Below are 23,990 nucleotides of genomic sequence, written 5' to 3'. Positions count from 1 at the left end.
CAGGACCTTGTGCTTGCTAAGCGTGCCCTTTACCACTGAGCTGTGCCCTCTCCCCTTGAGTTAATGTTTGTGAAGGGAATGGGTCTTTGTCTAGATTTACTTTTTCCCCTCCCGTTTAAAAAATCCTGTATCAAGGGAAACTTTGAGACGTTTGAAGTAGAATAATACAGCGAACCGCAGTGTGGCCATTGCCTGTTTTCCACGGTTGTTAACTCAGTCCTGCTTCCTCTGTGCCCGTTCCCCTGAGCACAGAATATTTTGAAATAAATTCTTGACAAACACAATTTTTCCCTCTGTAAGATTTCTCTGTGCCCTGAAAGGCTGGGAGTCTTTAAACACAATCACAATACTGTTACGACACCTAAAAAATTGATTTTGTCTCATCATCAAATGTCTATTCAGTATTTATTTTATTGATTATCTCATAAGTAATCTTTTTTATAGTTGAAGCCAGCATCACAGTAAGGTGGATGCACAGCAATCAGTTTGTGTCTCCTGTGTATCTTTTAATCTATAGGCTCTATTTCTGTTTCTCCTTTTTTACCCCTTGCAGTTTATTTGTTGACGAAACCTGGGGCTTTGCTGTGTGGAATTTCCCGCAGCCTGGGTTTGCTGACTGAGTCCCCATGGTGTAATTTAGCGTGTTGCTTTGTTCTCTGTATTGATCAACTTCAGTTATTTGTTGTTTGTGTGTGTGTGTGCGCGCACGCAGGAATAGGTGACACTGTGTCCTGCCGTTAGGAAGCACGTAGCGTCTCTTCTGGGGCCGTCGTTTTGCACGTGGATGTCCGGTTGTCCTAGCTCTGCTGAAAAGACTGTCTTTGCTCCCTTGTGTTCCCTGTGCTCCTTTGTCAAAGGTCAGATGGCTGTGTTTATGAGAGTCTGTCTCTGGGCTTGCTTTTCTGTTCCATTGATCTGCTTATTATTACTTATTCACCAGCACCACACAGTCTTGATTTCTGGTGCTTTATAGTGAGTCTTGAAGGCGGTGGTGCCAGTGCTCCAACTTTCTCCAGTTCAGGGTTGTGTTGGCTCTTCTGGTCTGCTGCTTCTCCACATAAACTTTATTATTTTTTCCTTCCTTCCTCCCCCCCCCCACTCCTTTTCTCTTATTTATTTTTATTTGAGTAAAGTTGATTTACCACGTTAGTTCTAGGTGTACAGCAGTGATTCGATTGTATACATAAACACATGTATATATGTATTCGTTTTCAGATTCTCTTCTGTTACAGGTCATTACGAGGTGCTGAATGTGGGCTCCTGTGCCATCTGTTTGTCTGCTCTATGTACAGCAGTGCTGCTTTTCTGTAGACGCTTCAGACTCAGTTTGTCGGTATCTACAAAATCACTGCCTGGGGCTGCGTTGAATGTCTAGATCAGGTTGGGAAGAACTGACATCTTGACAATACTGGGTCTTCCTGTCCGTGAACTTGGAATCTGTCTCCTTTGGTTTAGTGCTTTGAGTTCACTGATCAGAGCTTTGGCCGTCAGTGGCTGTTCACTTTGCATGTGGTTGGTCGCAAGTCTTGCGAGCCCAGTTCTTGCTGATGCCCAGAGTGAGGGCTTTCCTGGAGGTCAGGGCGGGCGCCAGGGTGGCCCAGTGGCTCGTCCGAGTCGTGATGGTGCTGCTCTCTGCCGCCCCCAAGCCTGGCTCCCTCCTGGGGGCACGGTGGCCGTGGCAGCTGCGGGGCTCACCTCCCCCAAGACTGTCCAGAAGACGGAGGATCTGTGCCCCAGGACTCCCAGCAGAAGGCCGGCGCTGCAGGGCCCCGTCTCCACGCCCGGTCCTGTGGCCTGGGGGCTGCCTACGCCGCTCCTTCTGGTCTGGGTGGCCCTTGCTGGCTGCGGCGGGTTGGGCATGCTTCCAGCAGCTGTGTCACCCACCCGGTGCTGACTGGAGTCAGGCACCTGGCTTCTCCGACGGTTCTGTCCTCTTCCTTCTTGAGCCTTCGCTGCCTGAGACAGAGGTGCTACCTGGTGGGGACGCCGTGGGAGCCACCGGTGACGGGTGTGCTTTCTGCTTCTCAGGGTGGTGTGTGTGATCCCTCCAGTGGTGGCTGCACCCCCGTGCTTGTGGGTGGCAAGGCCGCCCTCGCTCTACAGCCACAGGGTGAGGCTCTTGAGGCAGGGCCTGAAGGAGCACATGGCCGCCTACGCCCAGCAGCTGCAGCAGGTGACGGCCCCGCGCTCGCTGCGCTTTCCTGAGCTGAGACTGGTCCAGTTTGACTCAGGTACGGGGGGCCCGCCTGCCCTGCTGCCGCGCCAGGTCTGCCCCCCGGGGTCACAGGCCCTCTGATGTGACTCGTTTCCTAGGGAAGCTGGAGGCTTTAGCCATCCTACTCCAGAAGCTGAGATCTGAAGGACGCCGAGTGCTGATTTTGTCTCAGATGGTGCTAATGTTAGACATCTTAGAGATGTTCCTCAACTTCCATTACCTCACCTACGTGAGGATCGACGAAAATGCCAACAGCGAGCAGCGGCAGGTGAGGAGGGGGTGTTCTGTTTCGTTACCACTTGTGATTCAGCTGCGTTAGCTTTAACCTCCAGCTGTGCAGACCCAGCACGCTCGTGCCCTCTGAACAAAGGGGACAGTGTCTCGGGGTCTCTGGACTTCAGCTGCGTCCTGTCATTCAGGACGTGCAGTCGGCTCGGCGCTCGGATCAGGTGGTGGCCGGCCGTCAGGACAGCACGAGACGGGTGAACTTCAGGCGGCAGCCACGTGAAGCGTGCAAACTCCCGGAGTAATCACAGTTACAGGCCCACTTTTCTCTTGTGCAGTTAGCCCAGGGTGACTTGATGCCGTCAGGCGCAGGGTGACAGGCACGCTCAGACCCTGCAGTGGGGGCGCGGATGAGGGCAGCTTCCCGGAAGGCTAGCAGAGAGGAAGGCCGTGTGCTTGAGCACGGATTGCGTGTGCAGGGCTCCCTCCTGCAGCAGCACCCCCGCACCTCTCAGAGGTTTACGTGCACAGCCGCCCAGTGCGGCAGGGTCTGTAACGGCCCCAGTCAGGAGCCGAGTGAACGGCCAGGAGGATGAGAGCGGGTGCCAGGCTGTCTGCGTGCCGCAGGGCCTGGCCCTGTCATGAACACACAGCGTCCCGAGCATTCCGTAGGATGAACTAGGAAGCCTCCAGCCGCCGTTCAGAGCAGGCTGTAGTGTCCTGGCGGAGCATTCCTAAGCGCAGACACACCGCTGGGCTGGGGGTCGTGTCACCCGCACCCGCAGGACAGCGCAGGGGACTCCTCACAGCGGCTGCATGCCGGGGCGGCCTGGAGGACGTACACTGCGGTCTTAAGTAACAGGTTTTCCTGGTGCTGATGTAACAGATCATGTAGAGAACTTACGGGAAGAAGAGGGTCGGTCACCTGTTGAGGTGTGTTTTGGTGCTGAAGTGAGTGCAGAAGAGAAGTGGGAACCAGGCCAGCTGGGCCGCGGGAGGCAGGGGCCCCTCTTCCTGGCCGGTTTCGCTCCCTCAGCCTTACTGCAGGGCACTTTTGCTGTAGAGTGCCCTGACATTGCCTGAGGGCACAGGAAAGAGCGCCCATCCCTCCCCAGAGAGACTCTGTGTTCTTGTGGGGCCTACACGGTGAGCTCACAGTTCCCGTCGTGGGGGTCTGTAAGCGAGGCCTGGCAAGGTTGGGACCGGTGGGAATGTCGGGCAGCAGGGAGTGAGCCATGTGTGGTGCCCACAAGAGAGCGGGCCACGTGCCCGGTGAGACCCAGGCTGAGCGGTTTTGTGCTGGGCTAGCGTCCAGCTGTGGAATATCAGCACATGGGAGGTGCCATCCTTTATACCAACCCGAGGACTTGTCCCCCTGCAGGAGCTGATGAGGACCTTCAACCGAGACCGACGGGTCTTCTGCGCCCTCCTCTCCACCCACAGCCGCGCTACGGGTGTGAGCCTGGTGGAGGCGGATGCGGTGGTCTTCTATGACCATGACCTGAACCCGGTGATGGATGCCAAGGCCCAGGAGTGGTGTGACCGGATTGGGAGGCGCAGGGACGTGCACATTTACAGGTGGGCACGGCCCCGCGCTCCCTAGCCCGCTGCGCTCCGCGTGCCTGCCCTCAGGCCGACGGCAGGTCTCTCCCGCCGCCGCCTGTCGGCTTCCTTCCCGCTCAGCGTTTGCCTGGAGTGTGCCTGGGCTGAGTTGCGGGGACGTGCCATGGTGTTCTTCCACCACAGCCTGGCACCTCTCCTGGGGCAGCTGGCCCTCAAAGGGTGGTTCACGCTTTAGGCTGTTTCCCGCGTCATCAGATGTGAACTATCTGCAACAGCTTTCTGCTGTCAGTTCCTAAGTCGGCTCTTCAAAGTGCCTGAGTCTCGTACTTGGCTCCACGCCAGCAGCTGAGGACGAGGGAGAGGCTCTGGTGCGTGTGGAAGCACTGGTGGCGACAGCGTGGTGGCCTGGCCTGTACTGTTGGCTGGGCGTGTGCCTGGTGGCCCAGCACGTGCTCACCTGCCAGTCCTGGGAGGTGTTGCCGCGGGAGCTGAGGTTCCTGCCGCCGGCCTGGACCGCGTGCTATTTCAGTCAAGACGTGGAAATCCGTATGCTGAATTTAAATAACTATTTAAAAAAAATTATAAGTGTATCACTTGTTTATTGAAAAGAAAAAAAGAAGGAAAGCATGTGGAGAAAAATACCCTGTCCGGAGGCAGTTAGTAGCATCTCAGTGTGTTTTTCCAGACAGTGCCCTTATTTTTCAGATGACTCGGGCCAGCAGTCTGATTTCGTAATCCCGTTTTCTTTTAATGATATAAGTGTATTTCCATGCTGATAAATATAAACTTGGTACATTGTGTATCTTGAAAGAATTAGTGTTTCACTGTGTAACTGCTCCCTTACTGTTGACCTGTTAGTAATTGCTAGCTAGAAATGAGCTAGAAATGGGAAAGACATTTTATCCTCAGTGGCCAGTCTGTCGACAGTCAGGAAGGATCTTAGCCGCAGAGGGGCAGAGTGTCCAGGGAGCGGAGGGTGAAACTGGGTGGGAGTGAGGAGAGAGATGTCCCGAGCAGGGGGACGTGCTGTGTTCTTGGATGGGAAGACCTGGTTCGTAAGATTGTGACGTTTCCCCGCAGCGATGGTAAAAGTTAGTGTAACTGTAACGAGGGCCCTGAAGGTGGGTGTGGTGGTGGCGGCTCCTGCGGCCTTTCCAGGGCTGAAAGCAGGAGCCAGGGGATGTGTGCTCTGGCCCCTTGGGGGTCCTGCACACACTGCTTGGTGGGAGGCACAGCGCTGGGGGAGGGTGCAGCCGGGCAGAGGTCCTGCTGCTGAGTGTGGACGTGGTCCTGGGGGAGCTGGGGCCAGGCGGTCGGCAGGGCTGCTGGACTGAGGTGGGAGGTGGTGACACACAAAGGCAGGAACTGCATGGTCTGCGAGCCGGGCCAGCCCGGGCGCTGTGCGGAGCCTCCAGGCGACTTAGTGGGCGTCCCTGCCTGTGTTCTGCTCGTAGGCTTGTGAGTGGTAATTCCATAGAAGAGAAGTTGCTGAAAAACGGAACCAAAGACTTGATCCGAGAAGTGGCTGCCCAGGGAAACGACTACTCCACGGCGTTCCTCACGCAGGTGCCCTGCTCCGTCCAGGCCGGGGCCGCCGCGCGCGGCTGGGGTCGCGTGGCACCGCCATGCCGGTCACACCTCGCAACGGGCGTCTCTCTTTCCAGCGGACCATCCAGGAGCTGTTCGAGATCTGCTCACCCGTGGACGACACTGGCTTCCCGGTGAAAGCTGAGGAGTTTGTCGTCCTTTCCCAGGAGCCTTCCGTCACGGAAACCATTGCGCCCAAGATTGCAAGACCTTTCATCGAGGTAAGGCTGACTGGCGCCTGCCTGGAGTCTGACCCAGGCCGCGTGCCAGCCGTGTGCCTCCGCCGTCGTGCTTTCCGTTCGTGCCCCTTGGCCACACTTGATCTCCGGGGCCATCAGTCTCCAGCCACTGCGTGCCTGTCCTGAGTGGCCATCTGCCCTGCCCCCACTGGCCTCCCTGGTCCCAGCTCCTCCTCTGTCACCGTGAGGCTGGAGGAGCTGCCAGGCCCTGGCATCCACGTCATGTTCTGAGGACAGAACCAAAAGGAGCACCGGCCGCCTCACTTGGCTTTCTTACGCGGGTTGCAGGGTGAATAGTAATGCTTCAGATTTACTGGATTAAACAGCGCTTTTACATTTTTGACATGGGCACTAGAGACGTCAGACTGCACGCTCGACTCACATGCTGCTGCCTCTGGGCAGCGCTGCTGTGTAGACACGTCCCAGACTCACCTGTCAGGGCCCCTCACTTCCCTTCCCAAGGCCCTGCTCCCATCCTGCCTCTTGGAGGGGCCTTTGGCTGCAGGGCACCTCATTTTCTATTTTTTAAAATTAATTGTTTGGTTACTGAGAAGTAATACGTACACGTGGTAGAACCTTCAGGAATTTACAATGGAAAGTAAGCCTCCTGCACCAGGCCCTCATCCCTGCTTAGACAGCCGCGGCCTGCTGTTCCCGTTTCCTCCCGGAGCTGTCCGTGTGTAGTGTCGCTTTGCACGGAAATGCCTTGCCCCGTCTCTGTCTCGAAAGGCTCTAAGAAGAAGGCGATAGAAGCGTTAGGGCGAAAAGGGAAAAACAGCACGAAGTGGGAGGAGGGAGGTAACTGTTCAGCCGTTGTCACGGATCTCACAGGCCTCCTGGGAGACAGACGTGGGGCGTGAGGATGCGTGTGCGTGAGAAGTGCGCGTGTGCTGCACACCCTGCTGCTGCGCTCAGCGCGTCTTGGAGACACTGGCACAGAAGTGTCTCCTGTCTCTGAAGCAGCACGGCTTGCGGCATGCAGACCCTTGGCAGCGTCTCTCTGGGTGTCGGGCCCCGTCCCAGCAGGAGGGCTGTGGCCTTGAGGAGACGCAGGTCTCAGCTGTGAAGGTTGCTTCCTAGTGGGCGAGACGTGTCACCTGCAGGCGGCAGCAGTCGGGGCCCCTGGGAGTCTGGGGCAGAGGGTCAGGTGTGGCCTGGGGCGAGGAGGTGGAGCGGAGGCCTCCACGGCGGGCGGGCCCTGTCTGTGCTGGCAGCAGCCGGGGCCAGCTCAGAGCCGCAGGTGCGGGGTGGCTTCCTGGGCTGGGTTGCAGTTTGCTGTCGGCTGATGAGCTTGTGTGTTCGTCGGCAGTGCGGATAATAGCTTTTTACAAGGTGCTCGGTCGCATCTTTTTCCTGCTTTTTTTTAACTGGGTTGTCTCTTTCTCCATGGCTTTTTGGCATCCTTTCTGTGTTCTGGGTGCAGGGCCTTTGTGGGTTACATGTACGGTGTCTTCTTCCAGCCTGGGCTTTGGTCTTCCTAATGCTGTGTTTTGGTGAGCAGGAATTAATTGGTCCTTGGCCACCCAGCAGACCGTTTTTCTCACGTGCTTGGTGCTTCTGTGTTCTGCTAAGAGAGGGCCTCCTTTATTTTCTTCATCCTTAGATGAGCGATCTGTCTGGAAATGGCTTCCGTGTACAGTGTGAGATAGGGTTGCATCTTAAACTTGGCAGATTTTGCTCAGTTGCCCTAGAAGGAGGTTGTTCCAGTTGCTAATTGGCGACCTCTAAGCTGCAGGTTGTCCCCTCGGCTGCCGGGAGAGGCGTACCTGACGTCTGCCTCACTCGTTTGCATTTCTTGAACTGGGGTGATGCTGACTGTCTTCTGTGTCTGCCATCACCGCAGCACATCTGTTTATACCTCCGACGGTGGCTTGTGTCCTCCGCACCATGAAGAATTGTTCTCGCTGGCCGGGACCCGAGGCCAGGGCAGGTGTCGGGTGTGAGACTGACCCAGGCGCCCTGTCTTGCTGGGTCTCTTAAAAGCCTCGTGCGCGTGTCGGCCAGCGCGCCCCTGGCCCTCCGCAAGGCCTTCCGTTTGCCGTGTCCCCTTAGGCGTGTGGGCAGTTCTCGAGGACTGAACGAGTCATCGTAGGGGCGCTTGGTGTGCGGTGTGGGCGTGCAGTCAGATCTGTGTGGTGTGGTTCTTTCTTAAAAGCCTTTAATTAAAAATTTAAGTCTATCAGAGGAGCCTAACCCAAGCCCGTCCTCAGGCCCTCAAGAGCATCGAGCACCTGGAGGAAGATGAGCAGAAGCCCACGGAGGAGGCGGCGCTGGGGTCCTCGGACGCTGCCGGGTCCCAGGGGGACAAGGAGCCGTCGCAGCTGGAGGAATTGGCTGACTTCATGGGACAGGTTTGGGCGTCTTCTCTTTGGGCCTTAAGTTAATTCCTTTCTTTACACCTAAATATTTTAAACTTGTGACCCTTTTATGAAATATTTCTTGGTTGTTTTAACTGAGAACAATCACTGTTTTGATTCAAGTGTCGGTAGGGGTTGTATAAGGAATTAAACCCTTGTTAACTTGCTGTTAACTCTATTCAAAAAATATATTTTTGAAACAGCTTACACCCATTGAAAAATACGCTTTGAATTACCTGGAGTTATTCCATACTTCCATTGATCAAGAGAGAGGGAGAAGTAGCGAGGTAAGAGAATGAACTTTCGTTACCTGAACACGCGGGAACCTCAGATTCTTCAGTGTCAAATTTGTTGTGAAATAGGAGTGACCTGCCTGGAATTAAAGGAACAGTCCATGTGTGCACTCACTGGAAACGCGAGTGCGCAGTTGGACTTGGTCTTGAGGCGGTCCAGGCCAAGGGCCCGTGGGCAGGAGGGGTCCCGGGGGCTGCTTCATCTCTGCCCTGGGGCGGGGATGGTGCGGGTGGCCACGAGAGCCCTGTCTTTCCCGCCAGGGCACCATGCTGACCGCGGTGCAGGAGTGGGAGGCCCAGAACGCCAGGACGCTGCGGGAGTGGGAGGCCCAGGCACTGCGCGAGCAGGAGCAGGAGCAGCTCCTCACCTACACGCGGGAGGACGCCTACAGCGCGGTAGGTGACCAGCCGGCGCCCAGCAGGTGTGCCGGCTTCTCCCCGAGGCCTGGCCGCTGTGCTGAGACCGCGTTGTCGGTCCTGTGCGCAGTTGAGCTTATTTTAAAGACTTGAGAGGTGTGGACATAGGTAGTCGGTGGCTTGCACCTCAAGGCTGGGACTGTGTGGGCTTGAAATGTCTCCCCTTTCCCGCAGGAGTACGTGTGTGAAGGTGCCGACGGGCAGACGGAAGTCATGCCGGTAAGTGTCCCAACCCCCTGTCCCCTCGTCCCCCCATTCTCCCCATCTCCCCATCCCTCTGTTCCCTCTGTTCCCCTGTCCCCTTATCTCCCCGTCACCCCATCCTCTGTCCCCCTTTCCCCCGTCTCCTCCATCCCTATCCTCCTACCCCCCTTTCCCCATCCCCTCCATCCCCCGTCCCCTCCATCATCCTGTCCCCCCCCCCCGTCCTCCTGTTCCCCCATCCCCTCCATCCCCCTCTCCGTGGCACAGCTCATGGCCCTCCCTTCCCCATGCAGCTCTGGACCCCGCCCACGCCCCCCCAGGATGACAACGACATCTACATTGACTCGGTCATGTGTCTCATGTACGAGACCACGCCCATCCCAGAGGCCAAGCTGCCACCTGTGTATGTTCGGAAGGAGCGCCGGCGACACAAGACGGACCCCTCAGGTGGGCTTCCACCACACCCGCCCGCCAGCAAGCCCGGGTCAGCCGCCAGTGGGGGCGGGTGGGTTTCCCTGGGCCCCACCGTGGTCTCCTTTGTTCCCCCTGCTTCTCTGGCTGAGGCGAGGCCTGCTGGCTGGCCAGCTCACTGAGGACAGCCTCTCTGCTCAGCCGTGGGTAGGAAGAAGAAGCAGCGCCACGGGGAGGCGGTGGTGCCCCCGCGGTCGCTGTTCGACCGTGCAACGCCTGGCATGCTGAAAATCCGGCGGGAGGGGAAGGAGCAGAAGAAGAACATCCTGCTGAAGCAGCAGACGCAGTTCGCCAAGCCTCTGCCAACGTTTGCCAAGCCAAGCGCCGAGGCGGGCCCCGACAACCCCGAGTGGCTCATCAGCGAGGACTGGGCACTGCTGCAGGTGAGCGTGGCCCCGCGTGGCTGGCCTGGCCCTGGGAGCCCTTCAGGAGGGGCGCCACTGACCTGCCGCCCTATGCTGACCTGCCCTGCCTGGCCTCCATCCCCTAGGCCGTGAAGCAGCTCCTAGAGCTGCCGCTGAACCTCACGATCGTGTCCCCGGCCCACACGCCCAACTGGGACCTTGTCAGTGACGTCGTCAACTCTTGCAGCCGCATCTACCGCTCCTCCAAGCAGTGCCGGACCCGCTACGAGAGCGTGCTCATCCCGAGGGAGGAGGGCAGGGTGAGGCGGCCCCCGCACCCGCGCCCTGGCCTGGGCCTTGGCTCGCTGTTTGGTGTTGGCTGTGACGTACCTGTGGTGGTCTTACCCTCTCTTTGTCCCCGGTGTCCGTGTTTAATTTTACCATGAGGTGGGAAGGCCTCCGTCTGCGGTCGACATCCGGAAGCTGCCCGACACGACCTCGTGGGCTGGATTTGTGGCTCTGGTTTTCCTGGGTGTTGCCTCCTTGATTAAGGGTTCCTGTGGCACAGAGGACATGTGGGGTGTGCACACGCACACCCCTAATCTGGCTGGGGGTCGGCTGCCATCTGGGCACACTGTGTCTGACTCCCAGTTCTGGGGGTGGTTGGGCTTGGAGACAAAGGGGGTCCTGTGCGAGGACCAAGCCCTGACCCGGTGACCGCGCAGCCTTCAGCCTGGCACACCTGCGCCGCTGAGGCTCTGCGAGAGCAGGCAGATGGCCACGCCATGGGGTCTATGCAGGAGAGCGTACCAGGCACCAGTAGCGCTGGGGTCCCCGAGGACGGACGCAGACACCGCGGGACAGCTGTCCTTCCCTGCCCACTGTGGGCAGAGGCCCCCTGGGGGGCGGCCACCTCTTGGTTCCCCGGGCCGGGTCAGCGATGTAGGTGCCCTGGCCCTGCATCCCTCGCCACGTGATCTCTCCCTGGCGGAAGTCGGGCGCTCTCCTTCTGGGTGTGGAGGCTTCTGTGAGGCTGCGCACAGGCAGGATGTGTGTGTCACTGCTGGGGTGTCTGTGTTGAGTCTCGGGGGAAGGACAGGGAGAGGGCTGGGTGTTTAACCTGGGGGTCCCTGTGGGGCTTCCACGGGGATGCTGCTCCCCTGGTGATGAAGCTGTGCTGCTGTGGGTCCTGTTTCAGAGTAAGAACAACCGCCCTCTGCGCACGGGCCAGATGTACGCCCAGGACGAGAACGCCTCGCACACGCAGCTGTACACGAGCCGCTTCGACCTGATGAAGATGACGGCCGGGAAGAGGAGCCCCCCCATCAAGCCCCTGTGCGTGCCTGCATCCTGCCCGCGCTGGCTGTTGGCGGGGGGCGGGGCTCAGTTTACCCTTTGTCCTTAGCATTTCCTTCTTCGGTGTGTTTTCCTTTGGTTAGTAATTCTTGTGTCTTTTCTGTGCTGCAGGCTTGGCATGAATCCCTTTCAGAAAAACCCCAAGCATGCCTCCGTGTTGGCAGAAAGGTATTTCTGTGTTCGTGACTCAGTTTTTACTCTTTGAAATGATTTCACTTTGGTGTTCTCTTAAACCCAGCAAGTTGAGTGAGTTACTGCGCAAAAGGTGTGTCCAGGTGTCAGCTGGGGCGTATCATGTGGGGCGGGCCCTGCGTGGCGCGTGTCCCCGCTCATATAACGGGGGGTGTCCCTGCCTGCAGTCTGGTGGAGGGCAGGCTGACAGATTAGACGGGCTGCCTCCCCTTTCTTCGTCACTCCCGCCTCTAATCTGTCGTACAGCTTGTTGGCTCTGCCTTAAAAATGCATCCTGTCTGGGGGTGAGTGTACTGCTTTGAACATCTGCAAAGGAACAAAGAAGGTGCCTGGGTGGGCGGGCAGAGAGGGGTGGGTGTGACGAAGCAGAGAGTGAAACAGCTTCCTGGTGTCCAGGGTGCTGGGTGCGTGGGCGTTTGCTATAATCCCTGCGCCTTCCTATACATTTGTCTTTTTATAATAAAGTTTTGGGGAAAAAACAGATGTTCAGATGTAGCCCAGCTGCCCTTCTGGCTCCAGCTCTCCTTGTTGCTGGGTAGGTGGTGCAGGTACCACCTGGGCCCGGCCCCACTGGGAGCCCCAGGCCTCCTGGGGCTGCCTCGGGTGCGTAGGCCGCCCCGCCTCACGGCTCTGCCTGGCCGGGCACTCTCTCTGGGGCGGTCTCCCTGGACATGTGCATGGCTCCCTTCCCCACACACTGTCGTCCTCGCCTGGTTGGACTGCCACCCGTGCAGATTGTCTTAACGTTTTTACTGACTCCCTCGGTGTCTGCACGAGCTCTGTGGACACAGATTCTAGATGCTCGAGACAGAGCCGGTGTCCACGTGAATCTGTTGAGTGGCTTGATGAATTATTGTCCTGCCTGTTTTTATGCCACGTGCCCAGCATCGGGCTGGCCTGGGGGCTCCGCAATGACCGAGATGGGCCCCGTCCTGCTCTCTTACCTCACATGAGACACAAAATGCTGAGCCCTCACAGAGGGTGAGGGTTCACCTGGAGGCGGGCAGAACCTAGCAAGGCAGAGCTGAGGGCAGGCGGGCTGCAGGCTTGCTGGGCCATCAGCGAAGGGGCCCGCTGGGCGAGTGTGGCGGGGCTGGAGAGGGCTGGGCGTGTCTGTCATGGTCCCTGTTCGGCTGAGTGAGGGTGGCCATGGGCAGGAGCGTGCAGCGGGGTGGGAGGGCAGCCAACCAGAAGGCCGGTCTGGTCTGCAGGGTGGGAGGAGCAGGTCTGGAGATGGTGCCACCAAGGTGGGGGAGCCTGTGGTGAGGAGGGAGGCCCGGGCAGTGCGGAGGTAACCGAGGGCCTTGGCGGAAGCAGATGTGATGTGAAGTTCCCCTGGAGTGAGCTGGCAAGACACAGGAAATTTTTTGGGGGGGTTATTTATTTTAATGGAGGGATTGGGGGTTGAACCCAGAACTTCGTGCATGCTAACCAGGCACTCTGCCACTGAGCTGTACCTGCCCACCTGCTCTTTGCGGGAGGGCTGATGCTCAGCGCGGCAGGGCAGGTGGGCTTCGGGAGGGGCAGGTGCCCTGCAGTCTCGCCCCAACGTGTTCTGGGGCGCGCGGACCAGGCCCACCCCGCCCGCCATCTGGGGTGTTCTGGGCAGGATGAGAGGCGAGGTCCAGGGTAGACTGGCAGCCTCTCTCCTTTCCAAGTCCGATCAGCTCAGCGCCGTGGCGCTCAGGGCTTGATAGGAGTTACCTCCCAGCGCCGGGCAGCTTGGGAAAGGAGGACACTGGGTTTCAGGAACGCCGTCTACTTCAGGACTTGCCCGTGTGGTTTTAACTCTTGCATTTGTCTTTAGCGGAATCAACTACGACAAACCACTGCCTCCCATTCAAGTCGCATCTCTGCGCGCGGAGCGGATCGCAAAGGAAAAGAAGGTGTGGGGCCCTGGCCCTCTGTCCCGGGAGGGCGGGGCTGGGGGTGGGCGGAGGGCGGGGCTGCCGGCTCTGACTCCTCCCACTGCGCCCCCCTCCCCACTACAGGCCCTGGCGGATCAGCAGAAGGCGCAGCAGCCGCCCGTGGCGCCGCCCCCGCCTCCCCCGCCGCAGCCGCAGCCGCCGCCGCCCCAGCAGCCGCCGCCGCCTCTGCCGCAGCCCCAGGCAGCGGGCGGCCAGCAGCCCGCGGGGCCGCCGGCTGTGCAGCCCCAGGCCCCAGCGCAGCCCCCCGCGCAGCCGGCGCAGGCCCCGCCCAAGGTGCCCCCTGCGATCACGACGGTGGGGAGTGCAGCGGTGCTGGTGAGAAGGCGCCCTGGCTGCTCTGTCCACGCTCACCCCGTGAGGCCTTCCGAGGAAGCACGGGTCTGGAGGGGTGTGTCCCCCGCCCCACGCTCTGCCAGCCCTGCCCTCCGGGGCTGGGTCACTCAGCGTGACTGGGGAGGTGGAGGTTCTGAAGCAGGGCTCTGGGAAGTGTGGCTGTGAAGAACCGCGCGCTCTTGTCCTGCAGACTTGCAGAGCAGGCCCTGTTAGTGCGGACTGTCCCTTCCTGGCCCTGCCCCGCTTCCCCTCAGAGCAGAGCGCACGTGCCCCTGTGCGTGAAAGAGAAAGGCAGCCAGCCGGTCGCACCCCCCGCGCTGTCGCCGCCACAGCCTGGTGTGTGCCCTGGCTGCGTGTGCCTGGTGGCGCGTCCTGACCCCACGCAGAAGGGTCTTGGGAGAGCCATTTCTTCCCATGGTTCCTAGTTACATTTGCTGCAGGAGTGGTTTTACATGCCCTTGGGCAGCTCTGTCCTTCTCTGTTCTGAAAACTAGGCGTCTGCTTGGCCTGAGGGCTGCTCCGTGCCCGTGGTAGGTGGTGAGGAAGAGACTCTGCAGAGCTGACCCCTGGGCTGCGGTCTCAGTGACCTTAGAGAAGAATGGGAAACAGCAAGCACAGGGGCCCTGAGCTTGGCAAGTGTGGAGTCAGGAGGGTCAGCATGGCCAGAGCCTGGCGACTGAGCTGCGTAGGGGCAGAAGTCAGCCGCATGGGCCGGGTAGCTGTGATTAGGAGTTTGGACTGGATTCTGATGAAATGGAAGCCTTTGGAGTGTTTACACAGAGGAGAGCTCGACCTGAAATTCAGACGGTTTTCTTTCTTCAGCAGGCAGGAGCCATTAAGACGTCTGTTACAGGGACAAGCATGCCTACGGGTAAGAGTCAGAGATGCCACGATCCAGGACAGTCCTTCCCCGTCCTCCTGCCTCACAGCCCCTCTCTCTGCAGGTGCGGTGAGCGGAAACGTGATTGTGAACACCATCGCTGGTGTCCCCGCCGCCACCTTCCAGTCCATTAACAAGCGCCTAGCTTCACCCGTGGCACCTGGAGCCTTGACCGTGAGTTGTCCCTGCCCTTGGGTGCTTGTGGTGGCATGAGCGGCCTAGGATGCTGCAGAAGTTGTTTGCTTTTTGAAAAAAATTCCATCGGTACAGGAAGTACTAATCTAAGATTCCGTGACCATTCAGGTGTTCAGAGGATGGTTTCTGTGTTGTCTTCCAAGGGAGTGTGTGTGTGGAAACCCACCATGTGATTGTGGGAGGTGGTGGGCTGTGAAGGCGCCCACGTGCCACAGTGACAGATGTGCCTGGTGGGGGATGTTGGGGCTCTCGCACGGTGTCACAGGACGGCGGACACGCCTTCACGCGGTTTGCCCAAGTGTGCAAGTGCTGGACTGGGCACGAGGGATCAGTTTCTGGGGGTCCAGGCCCAGGTGTGGACGCGGAGCTGCAGGCCCCCTGAGCTTGTAACCGAAGGAGACAGGGCGCTCAGCAGAAGACACAGCTGGCTGGCTGTGGTGTGTCACCATAAGAAGCAGACAGGAACAACTGAAATTAAGGAGTTTACATTGCATCCTGACTTCCAGTTGAGCCATAGGCCTGAAAGCACCCTGTGCGCCCTGAATGAGACAAAGCGGTTTCAAAGTCAGCAGTGCTATGGCAGGTTGTGTGATGTCTCTCTTGGGCTCTGAGACTTGTCTTTCCTGCAAAGGAGTTGCTGTAGTGATGTAGACAGTGTGGAGTTGGCAGGGGCAGACCGTAGGACCACGAGAGGATGAGGGTCGGTGTAGACCCACACGTACAAGTCAGTCAGGCCTCATTGGGAGTGTCCGAGGGTCTCAGTGGAGAATGGTGCTGGAGGAGGGGTAGCCATACGCAGAACTGAACTTATATATTATCTACGGAAAGTCATCAGAATGGATCACAGACCCGAATGTAAAACCCAAAACTAGAGAACTTCTAGAAGAAAACATAGGACATCTTTGCTACCTTGAAGAGGCAAAGATTTCTTAGGATACCAAAAGCATGCAAATTGTGGTGGGAAAAATAACGTAGGCTTCTTCAAATCAAGAACTTCTGCTTTTTGGAAACTTATTAAGAAATGAAAAGCATGGGGAATGTTTGCAGAATGTATCTGATAAAGAATTGGTATTCAGATTATATAAAGATTCTCCAATATAAAGAGTCTTCAGCGAGGAGGGTATAGCCCAGTGGTAGAGCATGTGCTTAGCATACATGAGGTCCTGGGTTCCATCCCCAGTGCCTCCAATTAAAGTTAATAGGTAAACCAAAAAACAAACACCTACATTAAAGGGAGAGGTCCTCTCATTTAAAAAAAAAAGATTCTTCAGTCAATAATAAGAAAACAGACAACTGTAAGAAATGGAAAGTCTGAGCAGTTACTTTGCCACAGACCATACACGGATGGCACATAAACGCGAGAAGGCGTGCAGCGTGTAGTCACTCGGGAGAGGTAACAGCCGAGTCACCAGCACCACACACCTGCGAGGACGGCCTGCAGGAAGACCGAAGGCCGGCGGTGCCGTGCGCAGTGAGGGTGCAGGACAGCTGGAGTCCTCCAGCCAGTCTGGAAGACCGCCCGGGCGTTTCTGAGAGAGTTAACCATACACTTAGTGTACAGCCTGTCAGTCCCACTCCTGGGTTTCCCCCAAGAGGAACGAAAACACATGTCTGCACAAAAAACCCGGACGTGACTGTGTTGAGGGGCTGTGTTCATCATTACTAGGTACGGGAACGACCCGGTGTCCGGCAGCTCGGGTGGCTCTCAGGCTGGCGGGTTGCTGGCTAGCAGCCGTTTCCAGAGGCTGCATGTGTGTGTGGTTCCAGTTAAATAATTCGGGGAAGGCAAAGCCGTAGAGATGGAAACAGAATATGTTCTGTGTCTGGATTATGGTGGCTCTTTGGCCATGTACCCATGTAATTCATAGAACTCTGTACCCGAAACAGGTGAATTTTTCTGTATGTAAATTACACACAGTATATTAGGCTTTAAAAGTTAAAATAATCCAAGCAATGGGATATATATGAAAACGGTTTCTAGGATGTGATTTAGGATTATTCATTCATTTTCCTTTCTGCTTTGTAATAAACTGCCTTAGATTCGGCCACTTCAGTAAATAGCAGAAGCTGTTAGGCCTGTGGCATTAGGGTCATTCTGTACGACCGGTGCCGCCGCTTCTGGGAGGGTGGCAGACTACGCTCAATTGCATTTGATGTTTTAGTTTGAAAAAGACCTGTTTCTTTGGTGATACACTTGAAAGAGAGCAGTTGATCCACAGTGTGTTTTTTGAGCAACTCTTGTAGACAGGATTCTCTCCCTGGTGATGTGGAGACAGGAGTAGGAATCAAACTGGTGGCATGCCTTCATAGCGCCCCTGCAGTCCTAGGGCCGGAGCACAGAGGAGGCACAGGTGACAGGCGGGGAAGGCAGCTAGGGCTCCTACAGACCAGGGAGATGAGCCACAGAAACGGCTCTCAGGAAGATGGCAAGCCGTATGAGCAGAGGGTCAGCAGCGAGAGAGGGAATGGAATATCCAGGGGAGAGTGGGCGGTTCTGGTCAGATGGAGCACAGAACGCATCAGCAGAGGCGTGATGGGGCCCACAGCCTCCCAGAGGCTCTTGAGTGGCTCCGTCTGCTTGGTCTGGTGACCTCGAGGCCAGATTGTTTGGGGGCTTGGAGATCAGGCCAGAGAATATGGGTTTTGTTCACCATGTGATAGGGAGCCCTTGACAATCTTTGAGCAGTGGTATGTTTTAGGAAAAGTCGTGTGATGAGCAGATTAGGGCAGGAAAGGCTAGAGCTGCTTCAGTAGTGTGGGAAGGGACTTCTGTTTCTGGTATTAAGGTGAGTTATTTATACCACTTTCCTAATGAACTGAAATTATTGGATTAAAAATGTAAACATCTTAAAAGCCTCAAGGAACTGCCCAAGAGTAACTGATTATTAGGCCAAAATCTAAGGGAAGAAGAAACCCAGAGGTAAACAGTGCACTGAGGCTGTGTCTGCCTTAGAGTACACTTCCCCTTCTCAGACAGGGGCCTCCTGTTCAAGCCCAAGGCCCCACCCACCCAGCTGAAACGTGAGAAAGGAGGTGTGGATACCTTGAGACAGGGTCTGGATGGGCGGAGGTTGGAGGGCAGGGGTGAACCAGAAGGAAAGTCCATCTGCCCTACACCCTCATGCTGAGCAGAGGTGGGGTCGGGGACTCTTCCTGCAAAGTTGGAGCCACAAGTCAGCTCTCGGTCAGTTTGCAGCTCGGAAGTTGCCTCCAAAGGGCCCCCAACCCTCAAATCCAGTGATGTAATCCTGGATGGGCAGTGTCCCTGGATGGTGGCCAGAATCACATGCAGATTTTTCTGGAGGTGTATGCCTTTGTCCTGGACTTGCTGGAGTGTGTGCAGTGGCTTTTCAGGTGTAGTGAGCAGCATGTGAAAGAAGATAACCAAGCACACAAGGGAAGGCGGCACCACGAGGGAGAGCGAGCAGAAACAGCAGATAGTGGGCTGGCCTTTACGGCTTGAGATAGTGGGGTTATTGGGTGCAGGTTATAGAACCATTATACTTTTGTTTTAAAGAAATAAGAGACGCTTGAGAATGTCTGTAAAAACCAGGAAACTATTTTAAAAAAAGCCAACATAGAGAACTTTAAGAAATGAAAAATACAGTTACCAACATTGAAACATAAATCTTATAATTGGGTTTAATATCAGTTTCCACACAGTTGAAGAGAGACTTAGTGAACTGGAAGGTAAATCACAAGAAGTTATTCGGCATGCGCCGGGGGAGACAGCAGGCGGAGGTACTGGAGAGAATTTAGAGCTGCGGAGGACGGGGTGAGAGGAGGTGACATGTGGTTACTCAGAGTTCCAGACAGAGTTGAGCAGAGACCGTAGAGGTTCCCAGAACTGATGGACGGCACTGACTCGTACACGCCCAAAGCCCAGCTCACCCGCACCTACGCGACGCCAGTGATGAGGAGGTCTTGGCTGCAGCCAGAGAAAAGGCAGGTTGCCTTCAGAAGTCCATCAGCTTTCTGCTCGGTGGCAGAGCTGAAGTCAGGAGCCAGGGGATGACATTTTTGCTGGAGGAAGAGAAAACTACTGCCAGCTAGAGGTTCTGTATCTTCTGAAAATACCTTGAACAACAAGGGTAAAATAAAAAACATTTTCGAACAAGACTTGAGAGGGTTACCTGTAGACCTTTCCTAAATGAACAGTCGTCCCTCAGCATCCGCGGGGACGCATTCCAGAGCCTGCCGGGTCTGCCGAGGTCTGAGGACGCTCGCGTCCCCAGAGCCAGCCTGGGTGTCCTGGTCCTGCGCTGTGGGTTCTGTCAGCCTAGGTCAGGTAGCGCTGGAGGACAGACTGAGAAAAATCCACGTGCAGGTGGACCCGTGCAGCGCAAGCCTGTGTTGCTCAAGGGTCAGCTGTACTGGAGGCAGAAGGCAGGTGCTCCCAGATGGAAGGTCTGTGAAATGAGAGCAGAGGAAACAAGTATGTGACGTAGTTGAGGTGCAAATTGACTTCACAAGCAACAGTGACTCACTCACTGTGGGGTCAGCAGAGGTGGGCGTAGCACACGGTGCAGTGACGTGAGCTGGGAAAGCGGGAGTCGCTGAGTGTTCCAGAAGCTCTTCATTGTTCAGGAGAAGTGTGAAGTTACTGATTAGGCTTCGGTATAATTTTTGACAAGCCACCAAAGAAAAATAGAGTATAACTTCTAAACTTAGGGAAAAGTGGGGTGAGAAAAAAATCTGAAAGAAAGCAAGAAAGGTGATTAAAAGGCACGTGGAATGGAGGAGAGGGCAGAGCTCAGTGGTGGAGCATGGGCTTAATGTGCACAAGGTCCTGGGTTCCATCCCCAGTGCCTCCGTTAATTAATTAACCTAATTACCTCTCCCCTCGCCCCCCGAAACATGGGACGGATGGATTGAATAGAAATCACAGAGTAAGATGCTGGGTTTAGATTTAAAACCAGAAGCAGTGGAATGTCAAAAGGTCAGAAACGAACTGAATAGTCCAGGAAGACGTCTGCACCAAGGGGGCCAGCGGAGGACAGAGTCACGTTTAAGGGCAGTTTCAGAGGTGGACAGAGGTAGTTGGTCCACTGGTTGTGGGGCTGGGGTGGGGCGCTGCACCTCGGAGGGACGCAGGAAGCCTTGGTGCTGCCCCAGGACCCGGAGCAGACGGGGGCGGGTTCAGGGATGGCGGTGGAAAGCCGGGATCCTGGGACTGTGTGTTTTGGGGGACAAACTTGGGCATTGGGAGGATAGCCAAGAATCTCGTATGTTCCTTGGGGCCAGGAGGTCTTTTGAGTGAGCACAGGAGGACAGGGACAGGCAGCGTTTTGGAGTGGGAATGGGAACGTTGTTTCCTGAAATTTCATTCTGTGGTTACCTGTCCCCTCTGGAGCACAGGGGACGTGCTTTGAGCTTACAGATGAAGCTGTCTCTTAGCACACTGTCGAAAGGCCAGCATCTGGAATGCCCTTTGTTTTCTTGGATTTAGAGTTTGCTGCCCTTTCTATCCACCCGATGAGTGTAAAAGTCTCGAAGAGCAGCACGATGCCGCCTGATAATATCTGTTGCCTTTTCCAGACGTCCGGAGGCTCCGCGCCCGCCCAGGTGGTCCACACCCAGCCTCGAGCGGTTGGCTCCCCAGCCACGGCCACGTCGGACCTGGTGTCTCTGGCACCAACTCAGGGCGTTCGCGCGGTGACCTCAGTGACGGCCTCGGCTGTGGTCACGACCAGCCTGACTCCCGTGCAGACCCCGACCCGGTCTCTGGTGACTCAGGTGTCCCAAGGTAAGGGCAAGTTTGGTTTCCTGTGCGGCCTGTCCTGCTTTTACTGTAGGGTGGGGCTGACGCTTGCATCCGTAGTGGGCGGGGGTGGGCTGGGTCAGCCTGCAGGCTCACGGTAGCCTCTTCCAGCCACAGGGGTCCAGCTTCCCGGAAAAAGCATCACCCCGGCACACTTCCAGCTCCTCCGGCAGCAGCAGCAGCAGCAGCAGCAGCCGCAGGCGGCCTCGCAGGCGCAGGTCCCGCAGATGCAGGGCCAGGCCCAGTCGCCCGCGCAGATCAAAGCCGTAGGCAAGTTGACTCCGGTGAGCATCCTCCAGAAAGCTGTAAACACGCTGTCTGTGCGATGATGCCTTGTTGTGTTCTGTAGTCCAGAGTGTATTCTGCATGACTGCCATTGTCTATATGTGGGACATGGGTCTGTCGTCTGTAAGAGCAGTTTTCCACGCGGAGCCGCTGTCGTGGCAGTGTGGGCAGCTGGCTGTCAGCTCTCCGGAGGCCGTCGCCCTGGCTTCCAGGTGCACTGTCCCACTTGCTTTCTTGTGCTGTGTCTGCGTGGCAGCGTGGGCTCAGAGAGAACTGGGCGCCTCCCCCGACCAGAGAAGATGCTGGTGAAGGGCCTTCTTTGACAGTTTCAGAGACGAGGTGGTGAGACTTGACCTCTTTACGGAACAGTTCATTTGTGGTACTGTTTCTCAGTTAGCCGTTTGAGCACTGATGCTCCTGAGTGTCCCTGATCTCCGTATCCCCTGTGCTGTTATATAAGGAAACAAGTTCATTTTAAAAGGAAATACTATATATTCCTGCCACAAATGGAAAAGCATTAGTACTCAATGTAGAAAGTAACCAGAAAAGCACGTGTAATAAAAACAAGACCTTTAGAGTTGCAGCTAGCTGTTGGGCCTGCGCAGTAAGCACCTGACCCGGGCCTGCCCCATGTCGGTCACAGAGGGGACCAGGGTGCTGGAGGGCTGTGGAGGGCGTGCTGGCACTAGCGAGATCCATCCTCGAGGCACCGACCACGTGCCACAGACACGAAGTGCAACCAAACAAGACGTTCAGTCCCTCAGTCACACCAGCCACATTTCAAGGGCACAGTGGCCGCGGTGGCTGTGATGACTGCATTGGCCAGCCCAGGTTGAGCACGTGTCCATCGCTGCAGAAATCGCTGGTGGGCAGCACCCAGCTGTGGGCGAGCTGTCAGAGGGGTCTGCTTCCCTCCGCACTTCCATAGCCCTCCCCCTGCAGGGCAGCAGGGCCTTCGGCGCCCTGCTCAGCGCCGCCACCCCTTTGCCCGGTCCCCTACTCCTGCCCCTCTCCTAAACCAGGTGCAGAGTCCTTTACCTTTTCAGCCTCTTGAAAAGAGATCTGATAGTCACGAACAACTTAGTATGCTTCCTTTTTTTTTTCTTTAAAGAAAAACATTTATTCTTTAAGGTTATTTTTTTAACTGTCTTAGTATCTTTATGTTTTGACCTCTTTTGAAGACGTGGTTATGGATTAAATTCTCATTTGGAGACAGAATACAGAATTTAGAACTGAAGTGTATCTTATAATAAGTTTTAAAATTTCCAGAGGGACCACGGTTTTAAGACAAAATTTTTTGATGGCATGACAGCTTTAAATCGGCCTGTTTGTAAGTGATGAGAGCTAAGGAATTTGCTGATCTGTCAGAATCACTTGCAAGTTTTCATCAGTGATACACTGACTTCTAATAAAGGATCACTTTTCAGCGTTAGAAGGCCTGGAGGGTGGTTTGCACAGTGTATGTTAGCACTGTTTACTTTGCTATTTAACGGGTGGTAGAACAGTAACTTAAAACCAAGATTTGTATTTTAAAAGCCAGAACACAGGTAACGTTGATGAAAAGTGACTTTGTCTGGGTTTCAGGAGCACCTGATCAAAATGCAGAAGCAGAAGCTGCAGCTGCCCCAGCAGGCGCCCCCGCCGCAGGCCCCCCCAGGGCCGCCGCCGCCGCCGGCACAAGTGCAGGTGCAGCCCCCGCAGCCCGCGCAGCAGCAGAGCCCCCAGCTCACCACGGTCACGGCGCCGCGGCCCGGCGCCCTGCTCACGGGCACCACCGTGGCCAACCTCCAGGTGGCCCGGCTTGTAAGTTCCGGTCGATGTGCTTGTTTTTCCAGAGCAGTGTCGTCTTATATTTTACCTGAGGTTTTACCTGCTGAGGCCCATGCAGGTGTCACAGTGGAGTTACCAGTAAAGACGTGCTCCTTCCCCAGGAACTAGAGTTCTCTTTGGAGAGAATGCAACCCCACACATGGGAAACATTCACGTCTGCGTACTTTCCAGGGCCCCGTGTCACAAAGCTGGTGGTGGCCCGAGAGTTGGGGGAGGAGGGAGCGAGCCAGACCATGGAGGGCAGCAGGGCTGGTGCAGGGGCCGAGGGGAGGGTGAGGTGCGGCCTGGGGAAGGCCACCCGGGGCGCTGGGCTGGAGCTCGGGGGCGAGGCCTGTGTGGCTGGAGCGGAGGGCAGGGTGAGGGAGGCCCGACGGCCAGGCTTGGGCACTGCGGTGATTTGTAGGCACTGAGACTCCACAGCTGTCTAAGGATGGGGTAGCGTTGGCTGAGAGTGGTGTCTGGGAAGATCGGTTACACTCGGCGAGTGTTGGTTGAGGGTCCTCTGGGCTGGATGCTGTCACATCAGGCCAGCCGGTGCCCGGCGCACCGGCGACAGCAGCTAATGTTGGGGTTCCTGCTCGGGGCCAGGTGTTGCCTTAGGCTCCATGCCTGTCACCTGACTGCCGCTCACAGGCAGGAGTGGGTGTTTAACGTTAACTCCGTCTCGCAGGTGCAGAAATGGAGGCAAGCAACCTCAAGTAACTTGCCCAGGGCTGCGGCTAGTCCCCACCATGCCACCGTGATGTGTGGCTGGGCCCGAGCTCTGCTTCCTGTGTGCTTCACTCCGCTTAGTCTGTGAGGGGGGCACAGAAGTGGATAAAACTGCTAAAGCAGCTTGTTTCTCCTGCATTAAATAAATGCCAGTTCAAATGAGAAGAGTAGTGGTCAGGCTGGCGGCCGGGGCCAGGGAAGGCCCGGTCCTCGGTGGGGGGGGGGGTCTTGCTGGACAGGCAGCGGCTCCCCACCGTGGAGGGGATGCTAGGAGTCGAGCTGCAGTGTGCACACCGTCTTCCCCCGTGGTCCTGTTCCTGTTGTATCCTGAAGGAACAACAGAGCAAGCACAGTGATGAGCGTGCAGACTGGTGTGTCAGGGACGTCAGAGGCAGTGTAAGCCCCCAGTACTGAGACGGCCGCTGGCCGCAGTGGGGTGGTCGGCCGCCCTGAAGCACGGCTCTTGTGAAGGGAAGAGACCCATTTCACATACTTGCACAGTCAGAGACAGATACGGTCTGCTGGGCTGCAGGTCATCTGCGCAGGCTCACGGCTGCTTCTGTTCTGTGTATTTTCTGAGGTAGTCTCGGGGTTTTGTACATAT

At 56.6% G+C, this 23,990-nt stretch overlaps 1 protein-coding gene, 1 long non-coding RNA gene and 1 other non-coding gene across 21 annotated transcripts in view; 2 read left to right on the top strand and 1 right to left on the bottom strand.

Annotated features, from left to right (window-relative positions):
* Positions 1-23,990, top strand: part of EP400 (E1A binding protein p400) — a 98,472-nt gene that overhangs the window by 63,696 nt on the left and 10,786 nt on the right. For 13 of the 19 annotated variants that reach the window (XM_074356408.1, XM_074356405.1, XM_074356407.1 and 10 more), the window contains 21 exons: positions 2,029-2,231; positions 2,314-2,483; positions 3,822-4,018; positions 5,458-5,569; positions 5,668-5,811; positions 8,040-8,180; positions 8,390-8,473; positions 8,741-8,875; positions 9,071-9,115; positions 9,394-9,547; positions 9,713-9,954; positions 10,062-10,235; positions 11,114-11,250; positions 11,383-11,439; positions 13,271-13,349; positions 13,455-13,706; positions 14,547-14,595; positions 14,669-14,778; positions 20,338-20,545; positions 20,672-20,844; positions 22,430-22,648. In XM_074356408.1, coding sequence (XP_074212509.1) covers positions 2,029-2,231; positions 2,314-2,483; positions 3,822-4,018; positions 5,458-5,569; positions 5,668-5,811; positions 8,040-8,180; positions 8,390-8,473; positions 8,741-8,875; positions 9,071-9,115; positions 9,394-9,547; positions 9,713-9,954; positions 10,062-10,235; positions 11,114-11,250; positions 11,383-11,439; positions 13,271-13,349; positions 13,455-13,706; positions 14,547-14,595; positions 14,669-14,778; positions 20,338-20,545; positions 20,672-20,844; positions 22,430-22,648 — 3,085 coding nt within the window. The remainder of the gene's footprint in view (positions 1-2,028; positions 2,232-2,313; positions 2,484-3,821; positions 4,019-5,457; positions 5,570-5,667; positions 5,812-8,039; positions 8,181-8,389; positions 8,474-8,740; positions 8,876-9,070; positions 9,116-9,393; positions 9,548-9,712; positions 9,955-10,061; positions 10,236-11,113; positions 11,251-11,382; positions 11,440-13,270; positions 13,350-13,454; positions 13,707-14,546; positions 14,596-14,668; positions 14,779-20,337; positions 20,546-20,671; positions 20,845-22,429; positions 22,649-23,990) is intronic. The other 6 variants (XM_074356406.1, XM_074356410.1, XM_074356397.1 and 3 more) reach the window with 4 other exon arrangements.
* LOC123614933 (small nucleolar RNA SNORA49) lies at positions 3,468-3,599 on the top strand. Its single transcript, XR_006722436.1, has one exon. It is a non-coding gene; the product is annotated as a small nucleolar RNA SNORA49 (small nucleolar RNA).
* LOC141575808 (uncharacterized) lies at positions 18,416-19,071 on the bottom strand. The gene is made up of 2 exons (XR_012503673.1): positions 18,933-19,071; positions 18,416-18,822 (listed from the first exon to the last, which is right to left on the bottom strand). It is a non-coding gene; the product is annotated as an uncharacterized LOC141575808 (long non-coding RNA).

Source organism: Camelus bactrianus, chromosome 32 (genome assembly GCF_048773025.1).
Source record: "Camelus bactrianus isolate YW-2024 breed Bactrian camel chromosome 32, ASM4877302v1, whole genome shotgun sequence".
In the NCBI taxonomy this organism is placed as follows: Eukaryota; Metazoa; Chordata; class Mammalia; order Artiodactyla; family Camelidae; genus Camelus; species Camelus bactrianus.
The sequence above is the reverse complement of the archived record's forward strand: the minus strand, read 5'-3'. Positions and strand labels throughout refer to the sequence as shown.